The sequence below is a fragment of the Mastigoproctus giganteus genome, chromosome 5, assembly GCF_048544385.1.
Source record: "Mastigoproctus giganteus isolate SK-2022 chromosome 5, ASM4854438v1, whole genome shotgun sequence".
Classification (NCBI taxonomy): domain Eukaryota; kingdom Metazoa; phylum Arthropoda; class Arachnida; order Uropygi; family Thelyphonidae; genus Mastigoproctus; species Mastigoproctus giganteus.
Window position 1 is genome coordinate 67578832 of NC_143579.1, and position 27031 is coordinate 67605862.

At 38.6% G+C, this 27031-nt stretch overlaps 1 protein-coding gene across 1 annotated transcript in view; it reads left to right on the forward strand.

The window, feature by feature from the left end:
- The window catches only part of LOC150085465 (uncharacterized), a 515305-nt gene that overhangs the window by 89585 nt on the left and 398689 nt on the right, over window positions 1–27031 (forward strand). Inside the window, exon 3 of the mRNA XM_090374573.1 lies at window positions 25649–25862. Within this exon, the coding sequence (XP_090230699.1) occupies window positions 25649–25862 (214 nt within the window). The remainder of the gene's footprint in view (window positions 1–25648; window positions 25863–27031) is intronic.

The following is a 27031-nucleotide window of genomic DNA, read 5'->3' on the forward strand; positions in this document are numbered from 1 at the left end:
CATTACTTATTCGAAGTAGTGCAATTTCATGGCAACTCATTGTGAAGGGGGCGCATTATAGCCTTAGTTGCTAATGCGCCAATAAAAGCCAAGAACCGACCAACCATTGTGAAGGTATTAACAATATGAGACATAATTTAAACGATGCCACCTTTGCTAATTCGGTGTTTAGCTGTGTACTAATATGATGCTTTTGCATTAACTTGTACGTAATCTTATGGCTTGCTAACTGTCTTTTGTGATTGGTCATCCAGTTTTCTCTCTGACTGCTCACTGAGGGTGATAGTAGTTGGTTCTCTGTCTTCTAACTTCTCCACTAATGCTGGCATCCCCCAAGGTTCAGTTCTTTCCCTCACTCTTTTCCTCTTGTATATTAATGACCTTCTTCCATTGATTTTAAATCTTATCCATAGTTTTGCTAATGATAGCACCTTTCATTTCATTTTCCACCGAAGAAAGGCCAAATAGCCCTGAAATGATGCCATCTGGATGGTGGTATCCTCTGAGAATAAGAACAATAGTCAGTTTGAGAAACCTTGCCCTGCTCAATCAGCTTCAACTTCTCGAATATCCTCTACCCATTCCTTAAATGCTGATCTCCATGTAATTCTCCAGTGGGGAAAAGACAACTTAGTTGATTTCAATCCTTCTAAAACTCAGTCCTGACTTATATCTGGCAAAAAAGGATTCTTCTGCTCCTATGCTTATCTTTGGTGACACTCCAATTTCTAGGCAAGTTGATATATCAACTTATAGTCAAGAGATATATCAAGTTGATATATCTCTTGACTTCTAATCTATCTTGGCACAAGCAGATTACAAATATTGCTTCCTCTGCATCTAAAAAACTTGGTTTTCTCTTTTGATCTCGCCGTTACTTTTCTTCCAAACAGCTGTTCACTCTGTACAAATTGCAAATCGGCCCTACTATGGAATATTGTTCCCACATATGGGGCAGTGCCCCCAAAACCTCTCTCAGGCTTCTAGATTCCATTCAGAAGAGGACAGTTAGATTAATTAATGACTCATCTCTAACGGAGTCTCTCCACTCTCTGTCTCATACACTTATTGTTACTGCTGCATGCCTTTTCTACAGATACTTCCATGGGCACTGTCTTCTGAATTGGCTTCTATAATTCCCGCTCTCTCTTTCAAAACAGTCTGAACACATGCTGCCATCATCCATTTACTGTCCAACTTCAAATTCATAGATCTAACTTTTCATCTTCCTCGTTTATTCATTCAACTGCCACTTTCTGGAACAACCTTCCTTCATATGTATTTCCCGAAAATACCTTCTTTTGTCTTCTCAACCCCCAACCCAAGCACAGTACTAAGTACTATAGGTTCTAATTTCTCTCATGTTTGGGGTTTTCATAAAAAAAACATAATAAACAAATATAACATCAAAATAATAATCAATTTATTTTCTTTATACAAATACAAATTATGTTTAAAATACAAATACAAATGTCTTGATATCAAATAAAGAAATAAACACAGGTTTAAAATACAAATAGAATTTATTAAAGTTTAAATTATACTTATCATTTAGTAGAAGAAAGTAACCAACTGCTTGCACAAAAGTGTGTAAATTGATGTCCTCATTTTGTGTGTCTGCTGTTAATTTCATTAATTTGCTATTAATGCCCTCATTTTTTACAAGGTGGAAGATTTCCAACGTTTACTAATCTTAAAGCTATCTTGTTGTGTTTTTAAAAGGGTAATCATCTTCCATATATGGTGGCGATGGTGCCCCACAGATTTATTTAAGGCATAATGCTATCCTTTCTTATGATTTATTATCCAAGGATCAAAAGTACTATAGTTTCTAATACTGCTCGTGTTTGGAGATTCCATAAAAAAAAAAAAAATAAATAAAAAAAAATCCAACAATGAATGTGCGCATGTTATTTATAGAAGACCCAGACATAGATAAGAGATGACTTAATGCACCTAGATCCAAAATGGAGGTTGCTGCAATATTTGTTGGAGAAGACATGGAACCACCTACAAATAGAGACATGTATATATCTCACAGGCGACTGTTGTAGAATTAAATCACTGCAAAACAAAAGTGGTGAAGATTGAAGGATCTAGATTAAACTATTTGTGCCATAATCAGAATGATGGTGGATGTTACGCCAGGTACAACTAGTTATTATTATTATTTTTATGTTATTTTTAAGTTAATCTTAATTTAATTTAATTTCAATTAATCTGCTTTTACCTTGCAGGCATTTTCAATTTATTCCATTTTAATTACACTTGACAGGTCAGCAACCCTACTCACACTGATCAAATACATTTGTCTATCTGTATATACATATATATATAAATAATGTGTATAATGTGTGGTTTGTAACATAAATAAAGTGTCTGTGAAAATGGAAATGAAAAATACACAAAGTGCCTGAACTAAGAGAAGTTTAAGGGATAGTAGAAACTGGAAGTGAAGTAGTGGTGAAAAAGTGAAAGAATTTGAAAAACCTAGTACAAAAATGAACTGGGACTGAGGAAGAAAACAATATACAAAAATAATATTATACAAATAAATAAAAAATAATAAATAAATAACACTGTATTCAGATATGGGAGGGCAATTTTAGCAAGTGGTTGAATCAAAGGATGGCAAATATGCAAAATCTGAATACAGTAAATGAAAAGATGATACATAGCCAGGAATTTCATCAGGGGGACTACTCCTGACCATGTATTAGGCACTGCGTTTCCAAACTTGTCTATAGTATTAGAAAATGGGTGGGAGCAAATATACGGCCTTTATCATAATACTACCTTGTCTGTTAGTACTATTCCTTAAACTTCTCTTAGTTCAGGCACTTTGTATATTTTTCATTTCCATTTTCACAGACGCTTTATTTATGTTACAAACCACACATTATTTATATCCTTTTGCTTCCTTTACTGCTGCGCTGCATGTTTTGGAGCATTAGACATATGATAACTTTTGTTATTTTCCTTTTTCTGCTTATTTTGCTTCTTAACAGTTTAATATTACTACTATATATATATATATATAAGTTAGTAGTCGTGAAAGGCAATGTGCTACCGTTACGGAACTAGTAACGCTAAGTATGGAGAACAAAGGGCGAACAGAACCGAAATCGCTATCACGATGAACAAAGAAGAGTACTAAGTTAAAGGAGAAGTAATAAGAACTAATAAGAATAACTTAGTTGTTGTTATTTGGTTTTTAGGAGCATTAGCAACTAAGGCCATATTGCTCCGGGATATGCGGTGGTCATTCTCTGACCTTTCCGCATCCTCCGTATTTGGCGGTGACGGGCTCGAACCCCGGTCTAATCAAGAAGCATGTGCTACGCACTGCTGCTCCTTCCCACCTGGCAATAACTTAGTGCCATTTGTCCTGTGCCCTCAGCGCCTTTTTCGAGGGCCAGCTGCCGAAATCAAATCAAAGGAGGAAACGGCAATAAGTGGGTAAAGCCTCTGTTTCTGACATGAAATACACGCTGCACATGGAATATGTGAAAAGTAGGTAAACTTAGTTAAAATTAGGTAAAGTTAAGGGTAGTTAAAGAAAAATTTTTTTTTTTTAAATTTTAATCATGTGGCATGTGTATATTTCATGGCTGACCTGATATATATATATATACTGGTGTTCAAAGAAAGTGCATCACCCCTTAAAAGTTTAAGTCCGAATAACATAAGTATATGTCAATATTTCTTACAGATTGCATCAGATAAGATTGACACGCATAGGTGATGATGTAATATTTCATCAGCTGTTACTTTCAGCTATATAAGCATGCTCTGCAAGAGTTACAGTCATTCCTTGCTTGTGTCAGGATTGAGTTATGTGCAGTTGACGCCACGAAGAAAGAGTGCTATTGTTGCTTTACGTGAGGAAGGATGTTCTTCCCATCATATTGCTTATAGAGTGTCTTGTAATCAGTCGACAGTGAGTAGATTTCTTTCCAAACTCAAGAATATTGGTTCTGCTGATAAGAAAAAAGGAACCGGACACAAACGAGTCTCTACGCCAAAACAGGATCGTGTTTTGAAGTGCTTATGTCATAAAAACTGTAAAGCTTCTTCGTCTGAGCTGAAAGAAATTAGGAAGAACATACACGAGTGGTAGCAAGTGCAGTAGCAGTCAGAAGACTGCCTCTTCAAAAATGAACTTGTAATCCGTTGAGTCTAAGAAGAATCCCTCTCCTCACACAAAAAATGAAACAGGCCCAATTAATTTGGTGTAAGGAGCATGTCAAATGAACCCCCGAGCAGTGGAAGTCAGTTATTTTCTCAGATGAGAAGAAATTCAACCTGCATGGCTCTGATGGGAGGCAAACGATTCGCCGTAGACATGGTGAAGAATACCATCCAGACTGTATGGTGTCTACAGTGAAATTCCCTACCAGCCAAATGATATGGGGATGCATTTTGTATCACGGAGTAGGTCACCTGCAAGTTATAAAAGGTTCGGTAAATGCCAATGGATGCCTGACTATATTGGAAGGCAAATCGCTGCCAACCATTAGAGACCATTTCAACCTGCCAAGTAACTGCATCTTGCTCTTTGTCATCAGGCGAAAAATGTAAGTAGGCACTTCTTTAGTTACTTTAGGTTCATTTCTTCATTAGCAGTTTGACAGTAATGTGTTTCCATTTGTTACAGGTGAAAAAAGTGGTTGGAAGAATAGTCCATTACAACTTTTAGCTGGCCAGGAAACAGCCTGGACCTGAATCCTATAGAGAACTGTTGGCATCATTTGGAATCTGCAGTTACCAGAAAGAAACCAAAGATAATCCATGAACTTCAGGAAGCCATAATTCGTGTTTGGAACCACGAACTATCAGTTGATTATCATCAGAAATTAATCTTGTCAATGCCTCGATGGTGTGCTGCTGTCATCAGGGCCAGAGGCGGTTCAACTAAATATTAGTTTGCACCTGGTGAACTTTTTATTTTGTTTTCCATTTAAAATGATAAACTGAAGCAAATTGGGGTCTTCTGATAATATTTTAGCCATAATTGTCGTGTTTACCAAAATTGTTGTATTAATTAATAATAAATATTAATATTAATTATTAATAAAACTATTAATAAATATCTTTCGTTTATATTTGGGTCCTTGAGGTTGTCTCAGACATTCTCTCAGATATGCCAGACGAGCTGTTCTTGCTACCTGGAAGTCTAAAACGCTGATGGAACTGATATTCGGGTGACACTCAAGTCAAGTGGACCCAATTTCGGCGAAGTCTGGACAATCTGTGACAGCCAAATACTCTGCTTGCACCTTCACGATGGTGGGACTGTTAGTAATCCTGGGTATAACCTTCATGCATAAGTACATGGCGGGTGACCACCCAGGTGTGAACCAACGTAAGCAGGGGTCGAGGTGTGGCGCCCACACCACACCACATGGAGGAACGCCGCCCCTCTATGTTACCAGGCAGTACTAGGTGGTAGATGACTCTCATCAACCGGTGAAATACCACCACTTTGCTTATTGGAGGCTTGAAGTGGTGGAACCCATGTTTAGTCTCTAGAGCTAAGTTCCGGCCAACCCTTCCCTATCTCTTCCATCATGCAGTATGATTGATGATTTTTGAGGTTATGATGAATGTCGTGGCGAGATCCAATATTCCTTACATTTCGAGGGTACAGCTCTAAAACGGTGTTTGCAGGCCGGCCACTAGATAGTACACCGGACCAAACCTATTGGTAACTCTCTAGGAGGCTTCCGGATCAGCTAGTGTATAATCTTGCTACCTCTACTCTGCCAGATAGTGACTGGAGGGAGTCCGAGTAGTGTGTATGCGGGGAGCATTGTCGAGGCCAAGTTATGTGAAGGATCTTGGTATATTCTTACCACATGTACGCCATATCCAAAAATTTCATTACTTCATACAGCATGTCCCACCCACTTTTTCTTACTACTGAATACACCATGAGTTGTCAAAATAATAGAGCAAGCTTATCTGCGAAAAGATCTAAACCTCCCAAGGACTTCCTAATTCATTTCACAAATATACGTGGTCTCAATTCCAATCTCAACGATGTCCATTTCCACTTGCAGTCTTCCAAACCCCATGTACTTTTTCTGACTGAATCTCAGTTATCAGTTGATTCAACTACTGCTCATCTCAGATGTCCAAATTATTTGCTGTATGATTCCTTTCGCCTCAAAGGTGGTACTTGTGCATATGTCCGTTCTGATATTCCCTGTCAGAGACTTAGCAATTTGGAATCTCCTCTCTTTGATCTTCTCTGGCTTAAAATCTCTCTACCTCATTGTGTAAAATTCATCTGTTGTCTCTACCGTTCTCCCAACTCCACTAATCACTTGGAGCTCTTTGACTTCCTCTCTTTGCAACTTGACTTTCTCCAGTCCAACTTTCCTAACAGTGAGGTAATTTTCCTTGGTGATTTTAACGTTCACAACTCCAGCTGGCTTCCGTTTTCTAGTCACACCGACCCAGCAGGTCGAGATGCTGAGGCTTTTGCAATTACTAATGACCTAGCACAGATTGTTCATTTAGTTGTCCAGTCCAACTTTCCTAACAGTGAGGTAATTTTCCTTGGTGATTTTAACGTTCACAACTCCAGCTGGCTTCCGTTTTCTAGTCACACCGACCCAGCAGGTCGAGATACTGAGGCTTTTGCAATTACTAATGACCTAGCACAGATTGTTCATTTACCTACAAGAATACCGGACAATCCTAATCATACAGCCAATACGCTTGATCTTTTTCTCACAAACAACCCTTCTAAGTACAAGGTTGAAGTGAGAGGTCCTTTAGGCACTTCAGATCACAACTTGGTGATTGTCTCTTCTCCAATGGAACCTTTATCTCATGGCTATTCCCAACCTCATATTGTTTGGCATTACAAGAATGCAAAATGGGATGATCTGCGAGACTTCTTTTCCTTGGTCTGATTACTGTTTCAAAACTTCTGATGTCAATGTTTGCTCAGATCGTGTCAGTGAAATTATTCTTGCAGGAATGGAATCCTTTATCCCACACTCCACTTTAAAATCTCGTCCTTTATCTAAACCTTGGTTTTCCAATAAATGTGCTAAGGCTGTCCAAGAGAAGAATGTTGCATATTGTAATTGGCTTCTTGCTAATTCTTCAGTTTCATTTTCTGCCTACACCAAAGCTCGCAGCAATTGTAAAGCAGTTATTAATCAGTCCAAACTAGAGTTTGAACAGGCTAAGAGTAGAAAACTTGCTTCTTGCTCTAATGGTAGCCGAGCATTCTGGTCTCTTGCCAAAGCTATTGGGCGCAACTTTTGCCCATCTCTGCTCCCACCTCTGTCCAAACCAGATGGTTCTGTTGTCACTTCAGTCAAGGATAAAGCTGACTTGCTAGCATCCCATTTTTCTTCCAGCTCATCTATTAATGATCTTGGTAAAACACCTAACACGCTCCATTCAATGCCTCCTGTGGTCTTCTGTCAAAAGGATATCAGAAGGATTTTGATGAATCTTGATGCTAAGAAAGCTCCAGGTCCTGATGGTATTTCTCCACTTGTTCTCAAAACCTGTGCTCCTGAACTTACTCCTATTCTTTGCCGCCTTTTTTCACTTTCTTATTCCAAAGGTGTTTTTCCTTCTGTTTGGAAATTTGCTCATATCCAGCCAGTTCCTAAAAAGGGTGACAAATCCCTCCTATCCAATTATCGTCCCATTGCAATTACTTCTACTCTTTCTAAAGTAATGGAGAAATCAATTAACCGCCAACTCTTAAACTACCTAGAAACCTTGCATCTGATCAACGATCGCTAGTATGGATTCCGTCAGTGTCGATCCACTGGTGATATTCTGGCTTATGTTACCCATTTATGGACTAATTCAATGGAAAGGTTCAGTGAAACACACAAGTAGTTGCTCTTGACATCTCAAAGGCTTTTGATCGTGTTTGGCATAAAGGTCTTCTAAACAAGCTTCCATCTTATGGTTTGCCAACTGTTTTTAGTAATTGGTTATCCAGTTTTCTCTCTGATCGCTCACTGAGGGTGATGGTAGATGGCTCTCTATCTTCTAACTTCTCCACTAATGCCGGCGTCCCCCAAGGTTCAGTTCTTTCCCCCACTCTTTTTCTCTTGTATATCAATGACCTTCTTCCATTGACTGGAAATCCTATCCATAGTTTTGCCGATGATAGCACATTGCATTCAACTTTCCATTTTGAGAAACCTTGTCCAGCTCAATCAGGTTCAAGTTCTCGAAAATCTGCTGCCAATTCCTTAAATGCCGATCTTCGGGTAATTCTCCAGTGGGGAAAAGACAACTTAGTTGATTTCAACCCTTCTAAAACTCAATCTTGTCTTATATCTCGCAAAAAGGATTCTTCTGCTCCTATGCTTATCTTTAGTGACACTCCGATTTCTAGGCAAAATGATATATCTCTTTTGGGGATTACCCTGACTTCTAATCTCTCTTGGCACAAGCACATTACAAATATTGCTTCCTCTGCATCTAAAAAACTTGGTTTTCTCTTTCGCTCTCGGCGTTACTTTTCTTCCAAACAGCTGCTCACTCTGTATAAATCGCAAATCCGCCCTGCCATGGAATATTGTTCCCACATCTGGGGTGGTGCCCCCAAAACCTCTCTCAGGCTTCTTGATTCCATTCAGAAGAGAGCAGTTAGGTTAATTAATGATTCATCTCTAACAGAGTCTCTCCACTCGCTTTCTCATAGACGCACTGTTTCTGCTGCATGCCTCTTCTACAGATACTTCCATGGGCACTGTTATTCTGAATTGGCTTTTATAATTCCTGCTCTCTCTTTCAAAACAGTCCAAACACGTGCTGCCACCAGCCAACATCCATTTACTGTCCAACTTCAAACCCACAGAACCAACTTTTCATCTTCCTCATTTATTCATTCAACTGCCGTTTTCTGGAACAACCTTCCTTCATACGTATTTCCTGAAAATTACAATCTACAGAAGTTCAAGTCCAATATCAACAAATATCTTCTTTCGTCTTCTCAACCTCCAACCCAAGCACGGTACTAAGTACTATAGGTTCTAATACCTCTCGTGTTTGGGGTTCTCATAAAAAAAAAAAAAAAAAAAATTTCTCTTTGTGATGCTAGTCATTAATGTAACATACCATCGCAAAAAAGGGTTAGAAATGTGAAATTCCTAGGTGCACTTTCTTTGAACACCACTGTATATATACAGTATACAGGGTGATTCACTACCAGTGCGACAAACTTGCAGGAGGTGTATGGGGTACAAAGATGAATCGGAATCACATAGCATTGCAGGGTCCAAGATGCCTTCATCATGTGGTAGATGACGTTGAATGGGAGGTCGTGTGAACAGCGATCCAGCTGAAAGTTAGCATTTGCGAACCGTTTATGTTGAAGAAACCAAGTAGCAAAAGTCCTCCGGAGAGGATAATCTGCATTCTCCAATGATTGGGTGCGTTGCAGATGGTATGAACTCATTTGGTTTGTTGACAGTATCCTCCACTGGGAAATACCCAATCGTTGTCCTATCGCTTGAGTACTTGTACTGCTTTCTGCAAGACGTAGGACATTCTCCTCATTGTCTGGCGTCCTTGTCGTTCGCTCTCGATTCATGGTACCTCTCGTGAAACAACCAGTCTCACGTAACTTTCTGTGCACACGTGCGAAAATCGTATGATGAGGAGAACGCCTGTGCGGGAAATGTTCCTGGTACAAGCGCAGAGCGGTGCGCCCGTTACAGTCTGCAGCCCATACGTGAGGTGCATGTCGGCCAGTTCAACGTTTGAATACTCGTCCATCCTACTGCCTCGGGAACCGTTTTGCAAATGCTGACTTCCAGTGGGATCGCTGTTCATGCGACCTCCCGTTCAACGTCCTCTTCCGCATGACGAAGGCATTTCAGACCCTGCAATGCTATGTGATTCCGATTCGTCTTTGTGCCCCCTACACCTCCTGAAAGTTTGTCACACTGGTAGTGAATCACCCTGTATATATATTGCACATACATATAAATATAAATACAGTGGATTCTAGTTATTTGGACCATCGGTTATATGGGGTAAATCTTAAAAAACAGAACCCAATCGAGAAATAGCTAGGGTTTACTTTGCTTAATTGGGACAACATGCCATTTAATAGGGGCAGGAGATGGCAGCACTCGGGATTACCCTATGATTGTCTCCGACCGTACCACGTGGTTCAGTCAGATTTCTGGAGGTCACAACCATAAAACAATAAAAACAATTAGCAGTAACCTGGGCTTTTCTGTTAGTGCAATCTATCACAAATGGAGAGTAAACTTGATCTTATTGAATTTGCAATAATACCGACAGCTGGAATTTTGCTGTTTATTATGGTGAAATGTGTTTACACTTCCATGGAATCTTCAATCATATAAAAAAATTAATTTTCAGAATCTTCTTTTCATTCCTATTTTTAAAGCTTCATAACTTGTTACTCCATTCTCACTTGCGCGTATCGTGTTACTTGCAATTAATAACTCCCACCCACAAATGTCAGTGAGCAGAAATGTCAACTAGTTAGTATGTACATATAACAGTACATATTAATTCTTCCGATTTTCGCGTAACTTTTAATTTTTAATTGGTAAAGTAATAAGGGGTAAATTTGTGCCTAATATATCTTTACTTTTATAGCCTGTGGATAATATTCCTCCTATTTTTGCTAATTAGAATTGCTGTTTAATACAATTAAAATTCAATTCACAAACGGGATTACAATGACCGGCGCTTACTACACATCGTATAGTGAACAGTACTTTACTATGGTGACTCCATCATAATGTGATTTGATTGTACAAAGTGCAAAGTGTGTTAGTTGTCTGACGGCACCAGGGGTTCCCCCCATCTTGGCATTGTGTACTCTGTGAAGGCCAGAGATTTAAAAAGTGTGTGGGGAGTGGATGGATGTGTAGTGTTGTGTATCGGTGTTCTTCTGATCATTTAGCCATTGGATCCCTGTTGGGACCCACCGTTACTGCACTTGGCCCCGGGGAGGGAGGTCAGGTATTCAGTAGATTTTTTGTACTCTGGCAGGCTCTGCCACCTAGTTTCCAAAGATTTCAGTGGCAAGGGCCTATGTGAAAAAAAAAAAAAAAATTAAATTAAATATATAAATAAAAAAAGGGGTTAATGCTAGAATATAAAAGTCCAAGAGAGGTTTAAGCAAGCATGGTTTAAATTTGGACGTTATTAATTGATAAGTTGTGTGGGTTGTACACTGAGTTAGACAGAGTAGGGGGAGACTGAAAACTGGGGGGAAGACAGAGGTATGGGGACGATAGAGAAGGCGACACCAGAAATTCAGTGAGGCAGGCCCATGCCTCACCAGGCGGAAGAAGGGGGTGGCAGGGGGCGGAGACAGGAACCAATCTCCTCCCCCCCCTGGCCGGGGAGGAGAGTGAAAGAAAACCAAGCTAGAGTGTTCTGTTTGATTGCCAATGTGGCTTGTGGCAGAAAAGCTGCTGGTGTCTCCAGTGTCTGGGTTTGGAGCCTTGAGTGGGATTAGGGACCTGTAGACCTTGCCTGCAGATTCAATTGCAGATATCAGCCTGATGGAACTTGGATGAAGAAAGTGAATTTCAGTTCAGTTGAACTTCGAAGAGGTTGGCGGTGAATGCTACTGGAGAGGGGTGCTCAGAATCTGTTGAAGACATCCTGTGCAAAAGTGGTGAAGTATTTATGATTGTCATGGGTATGAATTGTATATGTTCCTGGGCCTTTGGCAAATTAATAATCTTTGTGATCAGAATAGATCTCAAGTCTTCATAGTTAGGACAGTCATACATTATATGGTGCCAAGACTCGTCAATGCCACAGTGACAGCGTGGAACATCTGTGATGCCCAGAGACGTTATTTTTCTTGTATCAACCCATGTCCTGTGAGGAGGTACGTTATGCACAGGCCAGTGGAAAACCAGCTTGGGGCTTTTGGGAACGTGATCATTACTTCAGGGATGAATTTCTTTGTAATTGCTCCCTTATTGGATGTCGTCCATCTGTTGTCCTGCTAGGCCTGCTACAGGTGTGCGTGAAGGCGCCTTTTCTCTGTCTTGCGATTGATTGCTGGGTTGGTGGTGAATCCAATGGTGGTAGTGGAGATTCCTTTAGGCAGATGAAACAACATGCCGCATCTAATTATTTCAAGGTTTAGAGGGAGGACTCCAGTGAGGACTTGGAAAGCAGGAGTGCTCACCGTGCAAAAGGCTTTGGTGATGGTAAGTAGTATTGCTCTTTGAATGGTGGCTAATTTCTTCTGATTTGTGACAATAGTTGCATGGTGACACCAGACCCCTGCAGCATATGAGATGGCTGGAATAAAGACTGCTTTGTAAAACAGGACTAGGATACTTCGGTTTAGACTCCAGTCCCTGTGGGTGACCCTTGCCACCAATACTGTGTAATTTCTTATCTTCTTTTGGATAACTGTAGGTGTGGGAGGAAGGACAGTTTTGAGTCCAGGATTACACCAAGGTGCTTAAGCTGAATGCAGTGCTTGATGGTTGTGGCATTGATCTTAATTTGTGGTGGTCTGGTTGAGCTTACGTTCCTTTTCAGGAGGATGCTGGAGGTTTTCTTAGCCGAGATTGTCAGGTTGTGCTGGGTAGCCCACTCCTGGAGGAGCCAGAGTACTCGGTTAGCAGATATTTCAAGCTGTGAACCAATTGTAAAGCGGTGATCCATCGTATTTTTAACTATTTACGTGAAACTTCAGATAATTGGGGCAGCCGCTTAATTGGGCCAAAATGCACTAGTCCCGATCTGTCCCAAATAACCGGAATCAACTGTACTACATCGGTTTTTATATTTATATTTTGAATAATAATTCCCTGATAAAAATTTAAAGTAAGAGGCCAAAAATGTTTTATGGTTTTTGACTGGAAAAATAATGTAACAATAAAACTAATTTTAATAGAAACTTTTAACTTATTTATTATACAATAAAAAGCTATAAGAATAAAATTTAAACACTTAACAAGTTAAGTTTAAGTATGCTTTTATGTTACACGTTTTCTTGGTTTGTTGTTATTACAGGTTGGCCATCACTAATCCGGCAGCGTTGGGACCTGCGGGGTGCCAGATTAGTGAGTTTGCCGGATCACCGGTGGTTATATTAGCTCATACAGTTTACCCAACAGCTAACCACCTCATCCTACCTTTAATTAACATGTTGACTGCCAAGCTAGTTTAAGAAAAAAATTCCCCAGGAGACAAAAAATATTTAGCAAATAATTTGATTAGTACTGTAATGTCAGTGTTGTCGTTTTTTCCTTTAAAATATCAGAAAGAGTCCTTTTTTTTTGTGTCGTATATATGTGGCCGACGTCGCCCAGTAGGTTACTTTATTTCTGGAGAAGCCGTGTCGGCCACATACGTGTGACGCTATTACGGCATACATATGAAGGTTGTTTGTGATCAGTTTATTGCCCGCGTGGCAAGCGCTGCAATAAAACTAATTGCGATAAAATAAACTCTCAAACGTATTGTTTGTGAAAACAAGTTCGTTAGTCCACTGTATTATCCATCATATTGGGTTATGTTTTTCCACAAGTTTGTACAAGTGTGTTGTAAAAAAAAAAAAAAAAAAAATCTAGAAAGGAATGGCTAAAAGAAAATTACTAAAATAAGAGGAGCTCAGAGAAATTGCTGGAATTTACAACTAAGCAGAGTTAAACTTCTCGCAGACACACTGCTGTCGAGTTTTTTTCAGAAGTTCAACTTTATCTGTTATGGACAATGTATGGTGTTTGTGCTTTACACCATGAGAAGCATTTCCTTTATGCATTAGAACTATGGCTGGGACTAAATATGAGCAGCTTATAATAATAAATGCACAAAAAAAGTAGGAACAGCTTGCCAGTGTTTACGAGTTTGCACCGACAACTGATGCTGCAACCAACACCACCAAAACAGTAGTGGCAGGTACTGTTTTGGTCGACTCCAGATCGGTGTGCCGACCGGGGAAATTTGAAATTATGTTCACGGAAATTATGTCCGAATTAACGGTGGAACCAGATTACCGGTGGCCAGATTAGTGATGGTCGACCTGTATTATTAGAAAATTTATCACTACTTTAGAAAATATTTACACTGAAAATGAAACCCTCTTCGGGTGAAGCCCCCGGCCATGGCCGGTCTGGCCATAGGCCCTGGGTATCGGTAAGATCCTGAACCATCTGGCACACCAACTATAAATTATAAAATTAATATTATAATTATAATATAATAATAACCGTAATAGGTATTAACTCCTGCTGTTAAGAGCAAATGTTATGCTGATGTTTGGCTACTATTTGAATGAATTCTTAGGTCGACAAATGCAGATGGAAACACCAGGGGACGTTACCTCACCTGCTCATCAACCTTCCCCCCCCCCCCGTAAAGGGTCATTAGAGTGAAAAGGATTGAAGGTTTGCAATTATATGCTTGCTTAGGGCAACTGACAGTAGCCACCCCACGCTCTTACCATTGGGACACAATTAGGGTTAGGGTAGGTCACTATTATGGGAAGTGTTCATTAGGGCATGTGCAATTAGGGCAGGTCATTATTATGGTAAGCATTCATTAGGGCATGTACGATTACAGCAAGTCAGAGTAAACTGTTTCAGGATTGGTGGATCAGGTATATATAAGCATGCTGCCAGGTATGAGATGATCAGGCTGAGGAACGCACAATCTGCATGTTGAAAGCCACCATTTATATATACAGGTAGCCCTCGTTTTGGCTGGTCCAATTTGCGCCGATTCGCAATAGCGCCAATCACTAACCACAAGGCCATTTTTAATTTTTATTTATTTATTTATTTTTTTGCAATTTTTTTATAAATTGAAAGTTTAAAATCGTCAGGCAAAATTTATCGGCATTGTACTGTACTATGTATCACAGAGTAGTAACATACAGAGTGGATACTCCCATAGACGACACTGTTAATTCTTGTTACCACAGAGTAGTAACATACCTTATCTTGCATATTTTACCTTACATTACATATCTTACTTCTCTGTGCCATGTATCATGCACTGTTCACGTGATTTAGGACAATCTGACCTAATCAGCAATTAGCGTATCCATATCATAGCCAATCAGAGACAAGAAAGATTCCTACCCTCAAAGTAGCCACTTGTGGATGCAGGTGGTAAAGGTCCATGCGGTGAAGCATTCAGTTGGTTGTTGTTTACGCCATTTACACGTGTTGGAAATTTATTATGCTAACATTTTTTATTAATTGCGCTATTAATAAATTAAATAATAATTAATAATAATGATAGCCGTGTGTAGTTTTTGCCAATCATGTTATAAAGTTTTTAATTTAATAGAATAAAGAGATGCATCTCTGGTTAAAGAAGTATATTGAATCCTAGTCCAAATGAAAGTGTGAAAAAGGCACATCGATCTATCACATTGGAAAATAAGATGGAGGTTATTCAGAGGATGGAAACTGGTGAAAGAAACAATAATGTGTGTAGGGCTATGAATATGCCTCCATCGACTATTACTACAACTATGAAGAATGCTAATAAAATAAAACAATCGATGCAAAGTGGTAGTTAAAAACTTTGGTGCCTGGAACCTATCCCTGTGATTTCCGATTGACTTCATTATATAAAGGGTTCCATTTGCGCTTTTCAGCCCAGGAACCTAACCCGGTGTAAATCGAGGGCTAACTGTATATATACAGGGTGATTCAAAAGTCAGTAAACGATTAAAGAATCGGTATTTCAGTGAATTTTTGACGCATGGTAACGAGATTAGCGCAGAAATACACAGAATTATGGGTTTTTTTTCCGAAAGAATGTCAAAATTAGTTCCAGATATATCTAACAGGTGGCACTATACAATGAATGATGTCATGCAAGTGTCTGCTATAAAGGCACTGCAACAACAACAGCTAAGTAGTTTAGTGAACGTTTGGGAAAAAAAAAGAAAAGAAGCTAAGCTGTCATGTTATCATTACCGGATAAAGCACTGTTGGTGAAATGTTATTACCTGGTTATGGGGCTACACACACAATTGCAGAATTTGGGTGACAGAAAACCCTTGAGCTTACACAGAAACTCCATTGCATCAGTCAAAAGTAACAGTGTAGTGTGGATTCACCTTGTCTTTTGTTATAGGGCCATTTTTCTTTTAGGAAATCAGTGGCTCTGGTTTTGAAACTGTCACTGGTCAGCGATATGCTGACCTGTTATGAAACTGTGTTATCCCTAGCCTGGGGAAAAGGCAAGCTTTGAATGTTGTGACATTCATACCAGATGGAGCACCACCCCATATTGCTTCTCTTGTGAAACAACTGTTATTCTCAGTGTTTGGAGAGAATCGAGTGATAAGCCGCCACTTTCAGCATGAATGGCCACCAAGGTCTCCAGACCTGATGCCCTGCTATTTTTGGTTATGGTGCTACCCGAAGTCACAGGTTTACAGAGATCACCCAGTGTCATTGGCAATGCTAAAAGGCTCTACACGATGGCAGGCAACAATGATACCTCCAGAAATGCTGTTTCATGCTATCCATAATGTCGTTACTTATCTTCAGGCAGTGCTCGACAGCGAAGGCCGCCACATTGAACATTTACTATAATGAGGTGCTTAGTGGTGTTACAGATCAAGTGCCACCTGGTGGACATCTACAACTACGAAGAATGCTAATAAAATAAAACAATCGATGCAAAGTGGTAGGTAAAAACTTTGGTGCCTGGAACCTATCCCTGTGATTTCCGATTGACTTCATTATATAAAGGGTTCCATTTGCGCTTTTCAGCCCAGGAACCTAACCCGGTGTAAATCGAGGGCTAACTGTATATATACAGGGTGATTCAAAAGTCAGTAAACGATTAAAGAATCGGTATTTCAGTGAATTTTTGACGCATGGTAACGAGATTAGCGCAGAAATACACAGAATTATGGGTTTTTTTTCCGAAAGAATGTCAAAATTAGTTCCAGATATATCTAACAGGTGGCACTATACAATGAATGATGTCATGCAAGTGTCTGCTATAAAGGCACTGCAACAACAACAGCTAAGTAGTTTAGTGAACGTTTGGGAAAAAAAAAGAAAAGAAGCTAAGCTGTCATGTTATCATTACCGGATAAAGCACTGTTGGTGAAATGTTATTACCTGGTTATGGGGCTACACACACAATTGCAGAATTTGGGTGACAGAAAACCCTTGAGCTTACACAGAAACTCCATTGCATCAGTCAAAAGTAACAGTGTAGTGTGGATTCACCTTGTCTTTTGTTATAGGGCCATTTTTCTTTTAGGAAATCAGTGGCTCTGGTTTTGAAACTGTCACTGTCACTGGTCAGCGATATGCTGACCTGTTATGAAACTGTGTTATCCCTAGCCTGGGGAAAAGGCAAGCTTTGAATGTTGTGACATTCATACCAGATGGAGCACCACCCCATATTGCTTCTCTTGTGAAACAACTGTTATTCTCAGTGTTTGGAGAGAATCGAGTGATAAGCCGCCACTTTCAGCATGAATGGCCACCAAGGTCTCCAGACCTGATGCCCTGCTATTTTTGGTTATGGTGCTACCCGAAGTCACAGGTTTACAGAGATCACCCAGTGTCATTGGCAATGCTAAAAGGCTCTACACGATGGCAGGCAACAATGATACCTCCAGAAATGCTGTTTCATGCTATCCATAATGTCGTTACTTATCTTCAGGCAGTGCTCGACAGCGAAGGCCGCCACATTGAACATTTACTATAATGAGGTGCTTAGTGGTGTTACAGATCAAGTGCCACCTGGTGGACATCTACAACTACGAAGAATGCTAATAAAATAAAACAATCGATGCAAAGTGGTAGGTAAAAACTTTGGTGCCTGGAACCTATCCCTGTGATTTCCGATTGACTTCATTATATAAAGGGTTCCATTTGCGCTTTTCAGCCCAGGAACCTAACCCGGTGTAAATCGAGGGCTAACTGTATATATACAGGGTGATTCAAAAGTCAGTAAACAATTAAAGAATCAGTATTCCAGTGAATTTTTGACGCATGGTAACGAGATTAGCACAGAAATACACAGAATTACGTGGGTCCTTTATTAGTGGAGTCCCACAGGATTCGGTGTTAGGTCCACTGTTGTTTTGTATATTTATCAATGATATTGATGAAGGTATATCAGGCTTAATGTCGAAGTTTGCAGATGATACAAAGGTTGGCAGGGTTGTTAATGACAGTAATGGCAGTGTGCTACTACAACAGGATCTAGATAATTTGGGCAGATGGGCTAAGAAGTTGCAACTGAAGTTTAACCTTGACAAATGCAAAGTACGTCATATGGGTAGAAGTAACCCCAGAGAAACGTACCAACTGTGTGGTACTACACTTAAGGTGGTAGAAAATGAAAAAGCCCTGGGAGTAATTGTGCAGTCAGATATGAAGTTTTCTGAGCAATGCAGACAGGCTGCCAGGGCAGGTCATGGGGTTTTGTCAATGTTTTGTTTTTGTCAATATAGGAATTTTGCTAGCAGGGAGAAGGAGGTGATTGTCCCTCTGTATAAGGCAATGGTCAGGCCACGCCTTGAGTACTGCGTACAGGTCTGGAGGCCTCATTTTAGTAAGGATGTAGATTTTTTTTTTTTTTTTTTTAGGAGCATTAGCAACTAAGGCCATATTGCTCCGGGATATGCGGTGGTCATTCCCTGACCTTTCCGCATCCTCCGTATTTGGTGGTGACGGGCTCGAACCCCGGTCTAATCAAGAAGCGTCTGCTACGCCCTGCTGCTCCTTCCCACCTGGCTATGGAGGCGCCGATATAGATGTACTTGAGTGTGTACTAAGTTCTGCAAATTGCAGTGGCTGGAGACTAGGCACCTGTGCGGTGATCTGATTGAGGTGTATAAGGCCTTGAATGGGTTGAGCACGCTGAATTCTGATGGGATCCTTCCACTTGTTCAGATTACGAACCTAAGGGGCATAAATTCAAATTAAGAAAGGACAGATGTAGAATAGATGTGCGGAAATTTGCCTTTAGCCAGTGGGTGGTTAATTGCCGGAACAAACTTCCATCAGTTGTTGTAGAAGTGATAGGTTGAATAAATTTAATCAGAAACTGGACAGGCATTTGGAAGGAATGGTGTAATTTTTTTTTTTTTTTTTTTTGGCTGATGCTGCATAAGCTCATACACTTGCTTTCTTGCATCACATGCCACTACTACTACATATTTGGAAATAATTTTGACATTCTTTCGGAAAAATCCCACATAATTTTATGCATTTCTGCGTGCTAATCTCACTGCCATGCATCAAAAATTCACTGAAATATCTATTCTTTAATGGTTTACTGACTTTTGGATCACCCTGTGTATATATATATATATATATATATATATTTTTTTTTTTATACTCTTCAGCATTTTAATTATGCAATAATATTTTATTTATATAATTTTGAAGTATTTTAAAATTTAATTGTACAGTGTTCATATTTATTTGTGAAATTTATGTAAACAGCGAAAGGTTTTTATTTACAGTTGGTCAGTGTTGGACAGAAGCACTGTATTGTGTGCCCAACCTTGGAGGGTTCTTTCAGCCATTATGTTTGCCTTCCTAGAATTGCTCTATGCAGTACAATACTATAGGAGTGCAGGGGTATTTCATTGCATAGTTGGAATCAAATCAAATCAAAATTTGTGTACTCACCTGCATTCGATTATGATCATAGTGAGACTTTCTGTTCTCACTGAAAATCGATAATAGAGACCACCCACCAGTTGATAAGATACTAAGCTTCCAAACAGCTGTCCTGTTGCTGTGTCATTTTAAATCTGTAGTAGATTCATATGTTCTGGTGGATCTGTTATACATTCCAAAATTGCTACTACCTTTTTAAATTGCTACAATTGTTAAGTTGCTACTATGTATAAAATTTTGCAATTTAAAAAGGTAATATCAACTTAGGCAGAACTATGGATAATGTTATTTGTCTCTAAGATGACCATAAGCCCAAGCCTTAGTGCTGTATATTTGTTGCTCAGTCTTCAGTGAAAGCAGAAAGCCTCTCTAAGATTGTAATCAAATGCAGTAAAAGATATGAATTTTGATTTGATTCTAACTACCGCATTGAAATACTCCCACAGTCCTATAGTATTGTACTGTGTTGGAGCAAACTAGTTTTGGGATTTATAGGTAAACATAATGGCCGTTATTTTTTAATGGCATAGCTGTCCTAGCATTTCAGATTTTTAAATGTATTTTAGATTTGCCTATTTTGATGATGCTATACAATTTTAAGAAGATATGGGCAATTAGGCAGAACTGTGTATAATGGTATTTGTCTTTAAGATAAACATAATCACAAGCTGTAGTGTCAAATGCTTGGCTCTCAGTCTACAGAAAGAGGAGAAAGTCTCCCCTTGGTTTTAATCAAATAGGTAAAGCATGCAAATTTTGATTTTTCCAACTACTACATTGAAATACCCCTGCAATCTTATAGATATAAATTTGTATGAAGCACAAAGGAAGTAGTAAGACTAGTTGTGGATGCAAAACGTTATTCTTAGAGAAAGAGGTCCCAATTCTGCAGGCTACAAGGTTGGGAAATAGGCATTTGTGAGAATTAGTCATTTAGGTGTTTAAGTACTTGAAAGGTTTTGAGTGGACTTAATGAGGAGGTATATTTTCCCTTTCTAAGATAAGGCAAACATGAGTCATACAGGGGTCATTGATAAAGATTACAAAGATTTTTTGAAAGCCTATATTTTTTGATATATTTGGTTGGAATTGGTGAGTTGGATATCATTAAACATGTAAGATATGGGTTAATCTTTTTAAAAGGAATAAAAAGTTTGTAAAAAATGACACGCATCTGCAATGAGGATTAAAGGAGGCATTGGAAAATAGTTTAGGGTTAAATTCAGAGTGAGGCAGGATTGCGTGTTATCACCACTTACTTTTATGATTTTCCAGGATCATTTAATAAAATAGTGTAAATTATTGAAAATTTTTATGAGGTAGATGTAAAAATTAAATTATTATGTGCGGATGACATTGTGCTTTTAAATAGTAGTAGCAAGTTCTTTAAAGATCTCTGAATAAATTAGATAAAGATTGTAGACAACTTGAGTTGGTCCTTGAGGTTGTTGCAGACATTCTCTCTTACATATGCCAGACAAGCTGTGCTTGCTACCTGGGAGTCTAAAAATGCTGATGGAACTGATATTTGGGTGATGCTCAAATCAAGTGGACCCAATTTCAGTGAAGTCCGGATGGTCTGTGACAACCAAATCCTCTGGTTGCACCTTCACAATGGTGGGACTGTTAGTAATCCTGGGTATAACCCTCATGAACAAGCACATTGTTGGTGACCACCAATGTAAGCGGGGTTCCTAGGTGTGGTGTCCACACCACACGGAGGAATGCCACCCCCCCCCCTCTGTGTTACCAGGCAATACTAGGTGGTAGATGACTTTCATCAACTGGTGCAATACCACCACTTTGCTTATTGGAATCTTGAAGTAGTGGAACCCATGTTTAGTCTCCAGAGCTAAGTTCCACTCAGCCCTTCCCCATCTCTTCAACCAGGTAGTATGATTGATGTCTTTTGCGGTTATAATGAACACCGTGGCAAGATCCAAACTTCCTTACATTTCGAGGATGCAGTTCTAAAACGGTATTTGCAGGCTGGCTGCTAGTCAGTACACCGCACTCAACCTATTGGTAACTCTCTAGGAGGCTTCCTGATCAGCTAGTGTATAATCTTGCTACCTCTACTCTGCCTTATAGTGACTGGAGGGAGTCCGAGTAGTGTGTATATAGGGAGCATTGTCAAGGCCACATTATGTCAAGGATCTGGGTATATTCTTACCATGTGTATGCCATATCCAAAAATTTCATTACTTCATAAAGCATGTCCCGCCCACCCCCACTTTTCCTTACTATTGAATACACCATGAATTACCAAACTAATAGAGCAAGCTTATCTCTACCATTCTCCCAACTCCACTAATCACTTGGAATTCTTTGACTTCCTCGCTTTGCAACTTGACTTTCTCCAGTTCAACTTTCCTAACTGTGAGGTAATTTTCCTTGGTGATTTTAATGTTCACAACTCCAGCTTGCTTCCATTTTCTAGTCACACAGAACCAGCTGTCCGAGGTGCTGAGGCTTTTGCAATTACTAATGACCTTGCACAGATTGTTCATTTACCTACTAGAATACCGGACAATCCTAACTATACAGCCAACCTTGATCTTTTTCTCACAAACAACCATTCTAAGTACATGGTCAAGTGAGTGGTGTTTTAGGAACCTCAGATCACAACTTGGTGATTGTCTCTTCTCCAATGGAGCCTTTATCTCATGGCCATTCCCAACCTCGTGTTGTTTGGCATTCCAAGAATGCAAAATGGGATGACCTGCGAGATTTCTTTTCCTTGGTTGGATTACTGTTTAAAAACTTCTGATGTGAATGTTTGCTCAGATGGTGTCAGTGAAATTATATAGGAATGGAATCCTTTATTCCACACTCCGCTTTAAAATCTCTTCCTTTATCTAAACCTTGGTTTTCCAATAAATGTGCTAAGGCCGTTTAGGAGAAGAATGTTGCGTATCGTAATTGGCTTGTTTCCAATTCTTCAGTTTCATTTTCTGCCTACACCAAAGCTCGCAACAATTGTAAAGCAGTTATTAATCAGTCTAAACTAGAGTTTGAACAGGCTAAGAGTATAAAACTTGCTTCTTGCCCTAATGGTAGCAGAGCATTCTGGTCTCTTGCCAAAGCTATAAGCCGCAACTTTTGTCCATTTCTGCTCCCACCTCTGTCTAAACCAAATGGTTCTGTTGTCACTTCAGTCAAGGATAAAGCTGACCTGCTAGCATTTTTCTTCCAACTCATGTATTAATGATCTTGGTAAAACACCTGCCATTTCCAACACGCTCCATTCAATGCCTCCTGTGGTCTTCTGTCAAAAGGATATCAATTCTTCAGTTTCTTCAGTAGGATTTTGACGAATCTTGATGCTAAGAAAGCTCCAGGTTCTGATGGTATTTCTCCACTTGTTCTCAAAACCTGTGCTCTTTAAATTACTCCTGGTCTTTGCTGCCTTTTTTCACTTTCTTATTCCAAATGTGGTTTTCCTTCTGCTTGGAAATTTGCTCATATCCAGTCAGTTCCTAAAAAAGGTGACAAATATCTCCCATCAAATTAGCGTCCCATTGCAATAACTTCTACTCTTTCTAAAGTAATGGAGAAATCAATTAAACGCCAACTCTTAAACTAACTAGAAACCTTCCATCTGATGAATGATCACCAGTAGGGATTCTGTCAGTGTCGATCCTCTGGTGATATTCTGGCTTATGTTACCCATTTATGGACAAATTCAATGGAAAAGTTCGATGAAACACAAGCAGTTGCTCTTGACATCTCAAAGGCTTTTGATTGTGTTTGGCCCAAAGGTCTTCCATCTAATGGTTTGCCACCTGTCTTTTGTGATTGGTTATCCAGTTTTCTCTCTGATTGATCACTGAGGGTGATGGTAGATGGCTCTCTGCCTTCTAACTTCTCCACGAATGCTGGTGTACCCCCCCAAGGTTCAATTCTTTCTCCCACTCTTTTCCTCTTGTATATTAATGACCTTCCATTGACCGGAAATCCTATTCATAGTTTTGCTGATGATAGCACATTGCATTCCACTTTTCCAGTTTGAGAAACCTTGCTGTGTTCAATCAGCTTTCTTTTCTGGAATATCTGCTACTAATTCCTTAAATGCCGATCTCCTGTTGATTCTCCAGTGCAACAAAAACAACTTAGTTGATTTCAATCCCTCTAAAACTCAGTCTTGTCTTATATATCGCAAAAAGGATTCTTCTGCTCCTATGGTTATCTTTGGTGATACTCCGATTTCTAGGTAAAATGATATCTCTTTTGGGGATTACCCTGACTTCTAATGTCTCTTGGCACAAGCACATTACAAATGTTGTTTCCTCTGCATCTAAAAAACTTAGTTTTCTCTTTCGCTTTCGGTGTTACTTTTCTTCCAAACAGCTGTTCACTCTGTACAAATCGCAAATCCGCCCTACCATGGATTATTGTTCCCACATCTGGGGTGGTGCCCCCAGATCCTCTCTCAGGCTTCTAGATTCCATTCAGGAGAGGACAGTTAGGTTAATGAATGACTCATCTCTAACAGAGTCTCTCCACTCACTGTCTCATAGACGTACTGTTTCTGCTGCATGCCTTTTCTACAGACATTTCCATTGGCACTGTTCTTCTGAATCAGCTTCTATAATTACCACTCTCTCTTTCAAAACAGTCAGAACACACATGCTGCCACCAGCCAATATCAATTTACTGTCCAGCCAGTATCAATTTACATTCAACTGCTGTGTTTTGGAACAACCTTCCTTCATACTTTTTTTTCCTGAAAATTAGTCTACAGAAATTGAAGTCTAATGTCAACAAATATATCTTCTTTCATCTTTTCAGTGTCCAATCCATGCACAGTACTAAGTGCTATAGGTTCTAATACCTCTCATGTTTGGGGTTTTCATAAAAAAAAAAAAAAAAAAAAAAAAAAAACTTGGCATGAAAATTAGTTATCCAAAACCAAAATAATTATAAAAGTTTAGAATTTAAGATGTCGACTTGAATAACCAAAAATTGGAACAAGTATGGTAATTTTGCATATCTAGAAACATGTTTCAATAAAGATAGAAGATCAGACATGAAAATAATTGAATAAGTAAAACAGAAAGTGTAGGAAGCCATTTAAGGAAATTCATTTGGAGAAAAAGAGGAATAAGATAAAGTTAGCATTTTTTATAACAGTTTTTTAAGACCATTTTAACTTATGGAGCTGAGAGTTGTGTAAAAAGTAAAGGAGGACATAATCAGAATATAGAATCTTCAGAAATGATAGTTTTAAGAGAGTAAATGGAGCTAAACAGATGGAAGCAACGACAAGGCCATATTTCAAATGTAGAAAGAAAAAATATTGGGGGTGGGGGAACTAATATCCAGCTTTAGATATTATGGCCATATAGAAAGGGTGAATTTATTAAAGAGATATTGAGAGCAAAAATGAATGGTAATGGTTCTAGAGGCTGATCAAAAGTAAGGTGAATCAGTAGTGTCAAGCTGGTATCACAAGAAATGAGCGTACTCAGATTTTTAACCAGAGTTAAAAATCTGAGGAATTTAGTAAGTGGAAGGCTTATTCTAGGAGGAATGATATGTGTTATCATTGTGACTTGTACACTTGCTGGTTGTGAAAACTTTGGATGATGATGGTAAAAATCAAATTCTTCCAAGAATTGTTTCAAATGATCATGTTTACTCAAATTATAGTCATAGAATATTATGAAGAGTTTCCTTCAAATTGTAAGAGTCCATTAGTTTTCTCATCTTGTGATTAAAGAATTTATTATTATTGTTATAATGAGTTGTGTGGGTCATAGTTTTAGAATAAATTTCCATTGCTAGTATGGTGTGCAGTGTGGTTTTTATCATCCTAATTTTAATTTATTAAATGCAGTAGTTGAATAATATTGATGTTTTAAAATAATAATGTACTTTTAGATTTTATTTCTAAGTTAAATTATAATTTAATTATATTTTACTTCAACAAGAGGCTCATACTACACTTCAGTATATTTTATGTTTAAAGCAAATATTTTAAATAATCTTCTTTTTTTTTTTTTTTTTTTAAATAGATATTTAATAAAATTGGAACATCATTATTTCTAAATACTACCAATGAGAATCATTGTAACTGGATGTGTTTGGTGGCTCCAGCAACTGACACTGCTGACCAGAATCTTATAGCATATCAGTTATTACAGGATATTTATTTTAGTGCACAAAGAACTATATTAGAAGGGGAAGAATTGAAAGTTGGATATTCTCCTCCTTATGGCAAGAAAATAGGTATGAAAATAATGATACAAAATATAATTTCACAAATTAATATATATATGTACAAAGAAATAAAACCTATTCCTTATGTTGTGGTACTATGTTGATAAGTATGATTGTGTTTTTAATTTTCTTTCTGTGTGTATTTTTTTACTGAAAAAAGGAAAAGCAGATTTCTATTTTTTCTCTCCTTTTTAATGGAAATAACAAATAATTACTGACAATGGATATGTCTTTGACTTCCCGATTTCAAGAAAATATAGTAGATGCATTATTTCTTCAATGGAAGCAACATCCTCGTATTTTGTTGAAGGAAAATATTTTTAATTTCCAATTATGATAATATTGTTTCTTTACCTGTGTTTGTTCAGTGCTTAGGGTGGGAGTTGGGATTTTTCTGATCAAAGAATGAGAGTGCATTTTTTTTAAAAGAAATTTTTTATTTTTTATTTTATTCATCTGCCTCTCTTCTCCGGAGACCAAATAAAAATTTGTGGCAATGAGTTTGTTATTTGCTACCCAGCACAAGATCACTAATTGAGGTTATCTGCCGTCTGCAGAATAGGTTTGGAACCGGTCACAACAGTGCCTTCAAATTTTTAATGAATAAGAGATTCACCTACCAGATGATGTTATTTGATTAAAAACATTTTTTACTTTAGGTCAACTTGTGGATAATGTGGTTGTTTCTAAAGAACATACGCTCAAGCTCTATCACTGTCAAAGAGGAGCAATGTTTCCCTGGCATATAGAGTGAAATACAGAACAAAGTATGAGCTTTATTTCTCAAACTATTTGTTAGTAGTAAAATTTGTTCTGGGTAATTTCACTGTAGTATCATGAACAGTTTGAGCGGTATAGTATTTAAGTCATTTGTGATTATGATGGGCATCATAGTGAGATCTATTTTGAGAGCATATCCAATTAGTGTGTATGTGAGGAGGGGGAGGTGCTGCTGCTTAGGCTACATTATGAGTTAGTTATATCTAAAAATTTCATCAATTTTTAATATCATGTTTTCTACCCCCCCCCCCCCCAACTAAATTTTTACCTCGTCTACATTTAATGTATCACAAATAGTAAACTAATGATGTGAGTAGCTAGTGCAACGATGAGTCACTTTGGTGTGATATAAGCACTGGGAAGACTAAAGTGAGAATAGGAATCTGTTATAGGCCAAA